Here is a 13,083-nt window from a genome sequence, read left to right on the forward strand (position 1 = left end):
ATAACTACAGCTTAAAATGGATAACAAAACGCTGAAGCAAGAACAACCTTGGAGAACAATGTTTGAACAATTTAAATGAAACCTCAGTCATCGTTTAAAAGTTTTGTATCATTAGCAAGCTAGAGCTAAAACTTTATGCTAATGAAACAAGTTTTTAATAACCATCCAGAACTGTGATATAGCATAAAAGTGTGATACAGTTTTATTAATTCCATTCACCCCTTTCAGGTTCCCTGAAAACACTACGAGATATAACACAACAAGACAAACTATAACTTGTACATTGACTGCCTGTAGTCACAGAGATGTCAAATCACACCAGTCCAAGTGTCCAGGCAGGCCGCGTCAATGAGAACGAGGTTGATGGAGAGGCTATCGCTCAGCTCCTTCCTATTATGATACTAATTGTCATCGCAAACGGGTTGGTTTTCATTTTATTTGCAAAAAGAAAAGAGCTTCGTACACGGCCAAACTACGTCCTTTTCAGTCTGGCTGTTTGCGATCTTACCACTGGGGTTATAAACATTCCTGTGTTCATCTTAGTGGCGTTCACACCGGTCATAACCTCTCCGAAGTTGAAGTTTCACTTGGTGTTTCTGGTCGGCGTTCTCAACAATCTGACTGCAATATCGGCCTGCTATCATATCCTCGCTGCGACAACCGAGAAATACCTGTCGATAATCTGGCCAGTGACTCATCGCCTGATAAAAAAGAAGACAGTTATCAAAGCACTGGTTGCTGTTTGGGTAGCGTCTGTTATTGTGGCTTTCATCCCCTTCGCCTGGGTTAACATGGAGGATAAAGCCCTACAAACACACTTGTCCATCGGACATGTTATATTTTGCCTAATTACTGTCTTCTTGTTGCCTTATTCATTCATGATATACGCGTTTGTGGTGATTTTTCTGGCTATTTCAAAGCAAGGCAGATCCCACTGCAGGAAGCCTTCAAAACAGAGGTCCAGTCGACAAGCCAGGCAAGCTGCTCTTGAAAAAAGGTGCTTGATACTCTTCGCTTCCATGGCAACTATATTCCTGGTCTGTTGGTTACCATGGTATGTTCTGATGTTGTTGTTTAGGATATCCTACAATGGGGATGAGTTAAGAATTCCATCGCACGTTTTTGTTCTCGTCAGATATACGACTTCTATCATAAATCCTGTGCTGTATACATTCTTCAGAAGAGATTTTAAAACGGCGCTGAAATCCTTATTCGAGAGGAGGAGATCACGGATGCCTTCTTTGCTGGTAGAAAGAGCGAACGATTGCGATAAAGCTGCTGAGAAATCGCCAGAAAGGACGGATGAGCAATACGTCTAATGTAAATAGTCATGATGGTGATGTTGTTGTTGTTGATAATGATGATGATGATGATGATGATAGTTTTTGTGATGATGAAGGTAGCGATGATGATAATGGTCGTGACGTTGCTGCTGCTGCTGATGATAATGATCATTAGAGCGACGAGGAAGCTGATGATTATTACCAGAATCATTACGACAGAGATAGAAGTCATGACATTTTCGAACAGCCAATAGTATTCCTGGGGGTGTATTAACCAGCAAATTCGCGCCCCGCATATCAGTGATGATAATGATGACGATGATGATGATGATGATCACGATGACGATAGTGACGACGATGATGATGATACGAATGGTGATGATGACAACGATGATGACTAAAAGATAATGGCAATGGCAGCCCTGGCACTGAGAACTGATCCAATGAAGGTTTATTATTCGTTGTCTGATCAATCGTGGTTTAATTGAACCACAACAATCACCTCTATTAAGTAGGTAGATAAGAAGCGTCAGGAACTAAAAAGGACGTAAAACAAAGGAGAGAAAAGAAAAGAAGAGAAGATGGGAAAAAAAAGAGAGAATGTGAGGGTACTCCGAACTTTTCACCTTTTGTCATGCGTCAAATTGGTGGTATTCATTGAGGATAAATTAGTGACTTTCACACAGAGTTTTAGATAGTACTATCCAAATACTAACAATTTTTCCTTGGGCAGTGCATCAGGGAAAATGTAGGTTTTAAACTATCACTCTATCACTTTTCGCGAAAAATATCACCTTTCCTAAGACAACCCAGTTTAACTTGAGGTAGCCGGTCTCTTTTTTATGCAAATCACAGTCATACCTCTCGCAAGTGACAAGTGTTTCTAATAACCTATGTGAAAACTATCATCCTTTTCGTAAAATTGTAGAATAAACAAATTTGAATTAACTGCCTTGGAATAAATGTGGCAAGGAAGTTTGCTGATTACAATACGATAACACAATTAAGCAGCAAATGCTTTTCGCATGTGCATACATGTATACGAATATCGGACACGAAGCTTGACAATAAATTAAATTAACTTTCACGTATGAACAAAAGCAATTGCAATTGCTAACGTTTAGAAAGATTGCCTAGCAACGTGTAGCGTTGTATCGTGTGGGGCAAGATAAACTACTTTTTTTCTGTTAGTTAGTTAGAAGTCTATAATGTACTGAAGCCGGGGTACAGAAACTTATGAGAGCCTTTTACTTCAAAGAAATCTAACTTAGGTAAAAATGGGCTCTTAAAATCAACCTTATGTAAGTTGCCTATTAGTGCAAAAAGGATACTCTATAGTTTGGCTTAAGGCCTTCTTGACACTCAGCTTTTAACTGCAAACGATATTTTAAAGTGACGAATGTCCACATTAAAACGGGATTTAGTGCCTTCCACTGAGCGTATTCACTGAGCGGAATATTAAAGAAAGCGCAAAAGTTTTTTCATATCTCTTGTCCCGTAATTCAAATACCAATTAAACGTCATAAATACAAAAAGAAATATTTTATTTCAAGCAGATTTCTAGATATTGCAATGCAATGAACGCCAAAATAAGTGATTTCTAGAGTTCATTCCGCTTATTCTTATTCCGGAATACCGGCAATCAAACGCGCCCTTAATAATGTTAAACATCGTTTTAACTCTGTATAGAGTGTTTTCATATGACGTCACGGCGGCCATATTGGTGTCCCAAAACAATGAATCGTCGGCCATGTTGGTGTCCCAAACCAATCCTGTGGGAGTTGAACTCTTTTCTTATGTAAATGCTTTCTTTTGTCCCAATAAATTTGCATAGATGCTGGCCACGTGAGTGAAAACACTCTAAAGGCCTGTTTACATGGAGTGGTGGACCCCGATCTTGTGGGGTTGGTTTCTTTTGTTTTCACGCTCTGGGGGACACAAAACAAAAGAAACTTACCCCACTAGACCGGGGTCCCCCACTCCATGTAAACAGGGTCTTAGACTATTAATAACTGGCCCCCAAGGCTGGCATTACTTTATTTAGGGAATTACTCTCTTGTAACCGATCATTTTTATGACACCAGAAGTGCATCCTTGCAGCACCTAAATCCGATCCCAGCACCTTTAGAGTAAATATAAGAAAAATCTATCCAACAGTTATAGGATGTTGTTATTGGAATGAGACTCCTTTACCTACACGTGAAACGACAACAGCTCAGTATTAATCATCGCCACATCAACCCTTACTGTTCTATATTTTTTGGGTACTTTCCTTTTTTCCTCTCTCTTACATATTTCTTACTTCATATACTTCTATTTTTTCTCTTTTATCCTAAAATAAAACTGTAATTTAATCAAAGGGCATGTAATTAGTTTTACCATATCTCGCACTTCTCATCTTCAAATCTGTAATATGATATATTAAATGCCCTGTAATATATAATAAATGGAGAAAATAAATAAATAGAATGTAGACATGAAAAATACTTTAAGGTCTTATACTACCTTTTCAGATATTTTGGCGCATTTTCATTCAAATTGATCGATACAAAACAAAAGTCATGCTACCCAACAACGAAAAGTTCCATGAAAAAACGCAGCATTTTACATTCAACCTGCGGGAGCATTCGTTTCCTAGGAGACGACTTTTGTAACAAATGAATAAGTTTGGGACAATTGTTAAATAGACAATTTCAGTTGGGAAATGTTGCTTCAATCTAAATTTCATTTGTTCATTGAACATGCTAAAAGGTCATCTACCCATTGAAGCAGCGTTATCACGGGTGCAATTATGAATATTAGAATTTAGTACAAGAGAGACCATTGCAGAAACATTTAAGAGCTGACTTAACACCAAAAAGTCAACGTACAGGTAATGTATGCATTCACGTTTTCTTTACTTTGACGATATAACAAGGAACGGTAGCTACAGATGATCTGATTGTAGTGCATGTTTGCCGTGATTTAAAAATGAACAGACAGTTAGGATATATAATTATCAATTTGGATTGAACTGGCCCAATTATAAGCGTACTTTAATTCGTTTAGCATGAGTGAGCTTGTTTAAGATGGAATATCGGCCGGGAAGACGTAGTGTATAAGTTGGGAGTCACAGATATCGCTAACAAACCATAGTCCTAAAGCTTCCATAAGAATAAGCGAGCGAAGCGCCTTTCTTCTCTTTCTGTTTTTCCTTCCCATTCATCACCAAACGCGCTCGGCGCTTGTTCCCATCACACCCCATTCGCGCTTTTCGCGGGTCCGTGCGCCCGGCTTAGCCTTGTAAAAACTTTTAGAGGAAGCGGGAAAGCTATAGCCTTCCATTTGGAAGAGTCGCGAGAATTCTCGCGAGAGCCGCACGCGATAGGAGACGCCCGTCGCAACTTCGCCGCTTGCTCGCGCGTCACGTGGCTTGCTTCACTCGCCATAAATGGAGAGCAGTTGCTCGCAGGCTAGGAAGACTACTGACGAGCGACAGGGGGCCGCCCTCGCTTCCTATTTTTTATTTTATTATTACAATTATTATTTGTTGCTTTTTTGCCTGTCGCGATTTAGAGCCTAGAAGAAGCTAATAAAGAATGACTACAGTTTCTTGAAAGAATGTTCTAAACGGTTCAAAATTAAATTTGTAAATAAGCACGCTATCATGTTTATAAAATATTAGGTAGGGGCGGAATGGTTACAGGCAAACAAATACTCTGTTTTTGGAAATACTGTTTTTCTTTGTTTTTCAGACTGGGAATCATAGCAAATAAAAATGCCGTCCAAGATTTTACTAGCCGCCATTTCCCTGGCTGCTATTGCAGTCTATCTACTTCTGTCAACGTATCTAACTCCAGATTACGTAATTAAAGGTAGGAGAAGTAGAGGGAAAGGGGTTAAGCTCGGGTACTAATCAGGGACACCCAACGACTCTTCTGTAAATCATTTGTTCGGACAAGCAAATATTCCCCAGAATTTTCTATTACTTGAGGAAGGCTAAAAAATTCTAGATGACCGTTCCATTAACGTACAATTTTATCTAATAAATGCCCTGCTATTTCCTGAAGTTTGATTTTTCACACTCACTATAACAAGTTTAGTTACGTCTGTGGCTCAGGCGTGACATTTATAGCGGAGCTTCATGCGCATCATCAGTTTAAAAAACCGTCACGTGACCGTGCGACTGACCGATCTCTGTCCGGTGTTCCGGCTAGTGAAAGCCAATGTGAATCCCAGACACACAAAGCAGCAATATGCGATATACGCCATCCACTCGAACTCAATCGACAGCTTTCAAAATGGGCCATCTACTGACCGGTATCACATGACCGTATCGAGGGCTCAGGCTCATTACTCATCGAGGGTCGAAGAAAACAACAGACTAGCAGTTGATAATTTTCATTGGATCGAGGTCTTTGAGCCGGTATAGAGGCAGAACAAGAATTGTACAACATACTCAAAATTTAGTTGCATGTATGGAAACGCACATACAGCGGAACCTCTCTTCACCCGTGGGACCAACACAAGTGTCCCCTGAATAGAGGTAAGGCTGGGGTTTGTTAAAAATTAACCAACAAATAAAATACATATACTTTTTATTCTGCCTCGGCATCTGCTGCAGTCATCATTTCAAGCAGCTAGATGTTTATAAAAAATTATGAGAAACTTATCTCTGTGACTTTGTGTTCAATTCCCGTAAGCATAGTGCATCGATTTGAGTGAGATAGCTCATGTTTTGGGCTGTCGCCATTGCGACAAGTGTATACTTAAAATAAGCAACGAACGATTTTCGTGGTCAGTCACATTTTGAGTGTTGAGTGTCCCCTGAATGGAGTTTAAACCCAGATTCTGAGACCCGAAAAAAGTGTCATTTTCCCCGGAATAGAGGAGTCCCTTCAATAGAGGTAATAAATACAAAGATTATGTCAACAATTTTCAGTTGTCTGAATGGAGGTGTCCTTTGAATAGAGGCGTACTAAACAGTTCCGGATAACAGGCCTTGAGATGGGGGGGGGGGGGGCGGAGACGGTCCCCTAGACCTTGAGATAAGGGGGGGGGGGGGGGAAGACGGTCATCCAGACCTTTACATAAGTGGGGGGGGGGGGGGGGGGGGAGCGATCTCCCAAAAAATTTTTTTCGGCCCTTCGGGCCTCATTTTGGTCTAAAATTAAAGGGGAGGGGGCCCCCTCTCCTGGATCCGCCACTGCCAAATGAGAGGTTCCACTGTACCAACAATGTCTGCTTTCAAAGGCTTTACTGAAGCCGTATGGTCAAAGTCGACATTCAGTAAGACTGTAATAATAAAATCTCAATACCTTTAGTTTCACAGGTCCCTAATCTACCACATATAGACGCAAAAATGTACGACCAAGTAAAAACGTTTCTGCTTTTTATTGGCTACAATAGAAGCCGCCATACATTACTTGCCTCGTTGCTAGATGCCCACCCAAACGTCATCATTGCCAACGACTTTAACATCTTGAAAGAGTGGATTGAAAACCCGCTACTGACGCTGAGGAAGAAATATTATGTTTACGAACTGCTTCTTGCAAAGTCTCACTATGATGTCATGTTTGGCGTGCGATCGAGGCCAGTCGGTAACAAGCCCGTGAAGTATCATTACAATGTGCACGACGAATGGCAAGGGACGTTCAATGGAAGCATTCAGGTAGGTGACATTCAAGGTCATTGAGGCCCGTTCTCGTTCCCAGAGTCACTCGGCTTAATTTGTAGCGAACATGTGACTAAGAAACGACGGGCTCTGGGGACGAGAATGATTGAGGCCGCGTCCACAGGAAGACCTTAGCCGGATTTTTTTTTTATAATTTAGAGTTATGTGATATTAATAGTTTAGTTGTTAAGAACGCTTCTTCTTATAGTCCTAGGAAATCGTTAAACGTTGTTGTATCTAGGCCAAGAAGCGAACAGGGACGTGGTTCATTTAAACACAGAGCTGCAATTGCCTGGAACTCTTTACCTGACACTATCAAACAGCTTGAAAACCCTCACTCTTTTAAAAGAAAGCTAAAATCGATCAAGACCTATGTTAGGGACATCAGTTTTCAAAAGGAATGCTCAGTAAATTGTAACAAGAACCCTGAATTTGCATATTTTTAAATTATTTGATTAGTCTTTTTTATCTTAAATAATTGTATTGTAAATCTTTGCTCTCTTATCTAGACTTATTAGTAATAGTAGGTCCACATCAGCTGTAGCAGTACAGTTGCTTATTTCAAACCTACTTATCAAATAAATGTATGTATGTAGATAACAATGACCTGAACCAGGCTTTGTCGTTCAGCGGTTTTAGTGAAAGCAAGGTGAAAGCAAGGGTTTGGGTGGGGTGCTCAGTATCGCGGGCTCATTAAACCTGGTCTTATTTAAGGATTTTCCCGTCCACACGAATCCAGACATTTTTGAAAGCGCATATTTTGTTACTGTGCACACGGGGCATTATTAAACCACTCTGGAGAGCGGTTTCAAAACGATGCGGATTCGGAGAGAGGATTCGCTGGTTTCGTGTGGGCCTGGCCTTGGGAGACAGGTTTTGCCGCCAATAACAACTGTAAACTTTCGTGAGCCTTCGAATGCAGTTTTGCATTTGGCAATCGTTTCCTTTCGATAACCGCTAGAAATATGCAGTCTTTCGGCATCCATTAAACTTCAGGCGCATGGTATGTTAGTTCATACTCAACAGTGGTAGGTGGTGGAGGGTTTTGGTGTGCGGTGGTGGGCTCGTTGCAGCCATGCACCTCCCTGGTCCACCTTGAATTTTTGCTCTTATAATATTTCGGAACCAGAGAGGATACAGAATAAAAACGTGCTCTTTAAACATAGCCCAAGACGACTTAACAAATTGAAATAATTATCACGAGACATGACCAAGTGCTTTTACTAAACTGTGACGTCATTCAAGCTTTCTCAAACTCCTTGTTTAGGCTTGTTTTTACAAAACCGCTATTTGATTTACGATATTTTCCACAGGTTATTGGCGATAAGAAAGCGGCCCAAGCCTCAGGAATTTTGATTAACCCCGAAGGAATTGATTCCATTAAGAAACTGGAGCAGAAACTTGGCGTTCAGGTCAAGTTCATTCACGTTATAAGGAATCCTTTTGATAATTATCACGAGACATGACCAAATGCTTTTACTAAACTGTGACGTCATTCAAGCTTTCTCAAACTCCTTGTTTAGGCTTGTTTTTACAAAACCGCTATTTGATTTACGATATTTTCCACAGGTTATTGGCGATAAGAAGGCGGCCCAAGCCTCAGGAATTTTGATTAACCCCGAAGGAATTGATTCCATTAAGAAACTGGAGCAGAAACTTGGCGTTCAGGTCAAGTTCATTCACGTTATAAGGAATCCTTTTGATAACATTGCAACCATGGCTCTGAGGAGAGCAAATGAGAGGAAAAAGGGCCAAGAAATTCTCAAGGTAACGACAATATGTCCTGTCCCAGACGTGTCTGTCTAAGGCCTTTAAGCCTCAATATCCAAATACAAATTCTCCAGACTGAATCCTCACATTTCCTTAAATAACAAGTCGGGAGAATTTGATAATAGATCCAAGAATTTTTCCTTTAGCGATCTTTAACAAAATTCTCATAACATTTCCTCTTGATTATGTATTTACATTGATAGGAGAAAGTTGATATTGGTCACTCTTGGGGCATAAAATTTTAAAGAGATGTGACCACATTATTTGTTGAACTGTAGGACCTAAGCCCTGAGTCGTACATGGGTACACCAATTGATTTTGTTACCCTTATTCAGGTAAATTATTCCAAGGTACTTGATGGTAGCATCTCTAGTTACGGTCGGCTAGCTCAAGGCAGCTTTGAAGTACAGAAGAAATTTCCTGGTCGGGTACATGATGTAGCAAGTATAGATGTCATGATGGAAACTAGAAAAACGCTTTTGAAGATTTGTGACTTCTTAGAAATCACATGCACTGCAACATACCTGCATGACTGTGCTTCAATTGTGGACCCAAGGCCCTCACAGACACGGCATAATGTGGAGTGGACTGGGAAACAGATCAAACGAGTGCAGAGTCTGATAGCACAGTATCCGTTTCTTCAAAGATATTCATTTGAAGATTAACCCTTTTATTTTTAACACTAGAAAAAGTAGAACTTAGATATTATAAAAGTCATTTGTTTTTATAAAACCCCTTCAGAAACAACTAATACTATGCAAAAGTTTAGCTAAAGAGGTTTCCTTTGAATGGTAACACCATAGGATTTTGTCCACAAATGTAAAAGTTACAGTGACAATTATCATTCATCTCACCTAACTCAAGTCTAAAAGTGAAAAGTGAAATGAATAATAAATAATGAAAGTTCTTATACAAAGTCAAGATCCTTCATACATAGGGAAAATAGATTGGCCCAGAGAAGGGAAGGATCTTGTTTGAGGCTACTAGCACTGAGTGAGTAGCTTTCCCAAAATGTAGTTGTTTCTTTTGCTCTTACATTATGTTATAAAACTTTAGACAATTTGTGGTGAAAGGAAGCTCGCAAAACTGTTTCTCTGCTAGCCACAGGCTATCAGAGAGAACTTCTGCCATGCATTAGCTTTCCTAAATTTCGGTCTTGAAGTACCATAAAATTGATGTAAATTGGGTTTTATAAAGTACAAATTTCTGCTCCCATTTGAAGTCAGTTCATCCACAACCTCATAAACTGATTAAAGTCATTTTTTCATGAAAATGTGGGATCAGTTCATACTGCCAGGCATGAATTAGCGTGACACTAACTAAGAGAACTGCTGACCAGAGAAGTTCACATAATTTATTCAAAAAGGCAGCTATCATTGAAAGAGTTCTCAACAATTTTTGCTGGCCAGCAGAAAATATTCTGTTGAACATTTTCTTGAATCACAGACAAATGTCTGGCATACAAGTTATACATAAACATGTATACATATCTGTGTGATTTTGCTAAAAGGTGCCTGCTAAGTTTTCGCTTGAAGCCAGTGTAGCCAAAGAAAAACCAGGGGGGGTTCGCCTTGTTGCTAGGTGTCAGCGGAGAGGCCAAGCCCAGATCTAACTGTGGGTGATTGGCTGGTATTTTTGTTGTCAAAAAATAGGGGTGTGGGGAGGGGAGTTTTTGTCACTTTGATTAGAGTTTCAAGTCAGAAAGCAGTGTAAAGTCAAGTAATTTTCCCTGTGGGCTAGCACAGCCAAATCAGTGTTCTGACTCATAATCATAATGCTACTAGCAGAGCTTGGGGGGAGTGATTGACTAGTCATAAGTGTCATGGCTGGGGAGGGTGAGTTCTTGCTCCTTGGGCTTGGCTGTCTAGAAACTGAGTACAGGCACCTTGTATCAAATTCAGACAGATTATAAGTTGAAGTTAATTTTTCATCTCAGATAATTTTTTGTTTTGTTTTTGTTCTTGGGAATGGTAAAGTAAGGTAATGAAATTGAAACAAAGGAAAAATAAAAACTACCTGAGATAAAAAAAAAAAAAAGTTAACTACAACCTACCGTAAAATTCCGAAAATAAGCCCCTCCATGTATAAGCCCCGCCAATCATAAGCCCCCCAAACCAGTAATGCAAAAAACCCTCCGTTAAATCGCCCCTCCAAAAATTAATATAAGCCCCCTGGGGGCTTGTACTCGGAAAATTGCCCTCAAATACAAAGTAAAACAAAGGAAAAACAATAAATTTACTTCCAACTGTAAGGCTAGCCCTATCGATTGTGAAACGCAAATTTCCCTCCTTAGATAAGCCCCTCCGAATATAAGCCCCTCCAAAAATAAGCCCCTCAAAAAGGGCCTTTGAAAAATATAAGCCTTGGGGCTTATTTTCGGAATTTTACGGTATGGTCTCGAACAGTGAAATCCAGGGTGCCCAGCATATGCTGCATCATTATACATGTATGTTTCTGGGAAACTGCCCACCTACTCCTCCCCTAAGAAAGCCTTTTACCCTAAGGGAGAAGTAAGAGTTAATTTTGGCTTAGGGGATGGGTAGGTGAGGAAAAGTAAGAACCCAGGGGCCACTGGGCTCTGCCGGAGAACAGCCCTGCATAAAGTTGTATTGCTACCTCACTAATAATCTCATTTGGCTCAGTTCACATGTACGTTTATTTGAAAAACAAGACTATTAGTAGCGTCATGGAATTTGAGTAAGAAGACCCAAGCCTTAGGAATTTTGATTAACACCAAAGAAATTGATTCTATTACGAAACTGGAGCAGAAACTTGGCATTTAGGTCAAGTTCATTCATGTTCTAAGGAATCCTTTTGATAACATTACAACCATGGCTCTGAGGAGAGCAAATGAGATGACAAAAGGCCAAGAAATTCTCAAGGTAACAACAATGTGTCCTGTCCCAGACACCCCAATTAATAGATCCAGGCATTTTCCCATTGGTGATCTACCAATATCCTCTAATTTAGCTCAGTTTACATCTAATTTTATTTGAAGAACAAGTAATGTCATGGAATTTGAGTAATAAAAATAAAATAATTAATAAGCACCCCCTGTCTTGCCTCAGAAAAAATAACTAAATGTTCTGGATGCCAATTTAAGCATTGCAAGAATCAAAACTGTTTATAAAAGTGTTTAAAACTGGTTATATAAAACTATTCTGAAATAAAAGGATACATCAAGTATATCACACACCATACATCTTTGAGGCGTTTTTTCTTGCAGTCTCCAAAACTTCCTCTAAAGTGACACCCTTAATTTCAGCAATCCTTTGAGCAGTGAAAATGGCCATGCCTGGATTGCTCCACTTGTTCCGTTTATCAGCAACTTGAGATGGCACAAAATAAGGAGCATCTGTCTCCAACAGAATCCTCTCTAATGGCAAGTCAAATGCGAGTTCATGAATATTCCTAGCCTTTGCAAAAGTCACCAATGCAGTTATCCCTATAAAGAGATTTGGAAACTCCTGGCAAAATTTCATCGCAAAATCCATTGATCCTGTGAAGCAATGCAGATGTATTTTCCAGTCATGAGGTACACAAGCTTGGAGAATTTCTAGTGTGTCGGATTCAGCGTCTCTGCAATGAACCACTAAAGGTTTTCCCAACGTCACAGCCCAATTAGCTTGTTTAGTAAAGACTTGTTTTTGGATTTCAGCAGGGGAGGTTGAATGTGATGAGTAGTCTAGCCCTACCTCTCCCAATGCTATTGCTTTAGGGTGTTCCAAACACTGAATAATTTTAGCTTCTAGTTCATCATTATAATATTTGGCGTTATGTGGGTGACATCCAAATGTCCCCCATACGCCTTCTTCGGACAAGGTCTCACGCCACGTGCCGAAAGACGAAAACGCTGCTGGGTCGCAATATGTTGTAATGCAACCCTCAAAATTTGGAGGGAACGACACCCTTTTTCTAAAGTCAGTAAAAGTGCCGTTGTGTCTAACTCTTTCAAAGATGTATTCCAAATGACAGTGAGTGTCTATAAAGGTCGTTTTGCACTCTGGATATACCACCTCAACTTGCTGTTTACTTGCAGATGGTTTTGCGTTACTTCTTGAATCTAACTGTTCCCCTGTCGCCACGTTTGGACAGTCTCTTTGAAAATGTCCATGTCTCCCACAGGCAAAACATTTCACCCTTTGCAAATTGTTGTTTGTTTTGTCCGGGCAGTCTCTTTTCAGGTGCCCCGTTTGGCCGCACTTAAAACACTTTCTTCCATCCATTCGCTCCTCAAATTAACCAAATTATCACTCAAACTGCAACTAAAATCAGCGAAACGGGTCATGCTTACCTTTAATTTGCAATTTTTCCGGGAAAGCGATTTGAAGACAACTACGTCATATAACCGTTCTGAAGAGTAGTGCAATTTCAGAG

General features: G+C 40.0%; 3 protein-coding genes across 3 annotated transcripts; 2 read left to right on the forward strand and 1 right to left on the reverse strand.

Annotated features, from left to right (window-relative positions):
* Positions 1–235: 235 nt before the first annotated feature.
* LOC140922540 (5-hydroxytryptamine receptor 7-like) lies at positions 236–1,319 on the forward strand. Its single transcript, XM_073372518.1, has one exon. The coding sequence runs from the start codon at positions 306–308 to the stop codon at positions 1,317–1,319; it is 1,014 nt and encodes a 337-aa protein (XP_073228619.1). The 5' UTR covers positions 236–305.
* A 3,721-nt stretch (positions 1,320–5,040) lies between these two features.
* Positions 5,041–9,630, forward strand: LOC140922541 (uncharacterized). Its single transcript, XM_073372519.1, has 4 exons — positions 5,041–5,137; positions 6,587–6,933; positions 8,506–8,703; positions 9,042–9,630. Exons 1-4 carry the CDS (start codon positions 5,041–5,043, stop codon positions 9,369–9,371), a joined length of 972 nt encoding a protein of 323 aa, XP_073228620.1. The 3' UTR covers positions 9,372–9,630.
* Positions 9,631–11,499: 1,869 nt separating this feature from the next.
* LOC140922883 (putative deoxyribonuclease TATDN2) lies at positions 11,500–13,015 on the reverse strand. Its single transcript, XM_073372920.1, has one exon. The coding sequence runs from the start codon at positions 12,930–12,932 to the stop codon at positions 11,895–11,897; it is 1,038 nt and encodes a 345-aa protein (XP_073229021.1). The 5' UTR covers positions 12,933–13,015; the 3' UTR covers positions 11,500–11,894.
* Between the last annotated feature and the right edge of the window lie 68 nt (positions 13,016–13,083).

The sequence above is a fragment of the Porites lutea genome, chromosome 13 (assembly GCF_958299795.1).
Source record: "Porites lutea chromosome 13, jaPorLute2.1, whole genome shotgun sequence".
In the NCBI taxonomy this organism is placed as follows: Eukaryota; Metazoa; Cnidaria; class Anthozoa; order Scleractinia; family Poritidae; genus Porites; species Porites lutea.

Coding starts and splice junctions, on each gene's coding strand:
- LOC140922541 (XM_073372519.1), top strand. CDS start 5,041: ATGCCGTCCAAGATTTTACTAGCCGCCATTTCCCTGGCTGCTATTGCA. Junction 6,934..8,505: donor CGTTCAATGGAAGCATTCAG/GTAGGTGACATT, acceptor TATTTTCCACAG/GTTATTGGCGATAAGAAGGC. Junction 8,704..9,041: donor AGGGCCAAGAAATTCTCAAG/GTAACGACAATA, acceptor ACCCTTATTCAG/GTAAATTATTCCAAGGTACT.
- LOC140922540 (XM_073372518.1), top strand. CDS start 306: ATGTCAAATCACACCAGTCCAAGTGTCCAGGCAGGCCGCGTCAATGAG.
- LOC140922883 (XM_073372920.1), bottom strand. CDS start 12,932: ATGGATGGAAGAAAGTGTTTTAAGTGCGGCCAAACGGGGCACCTGAAA.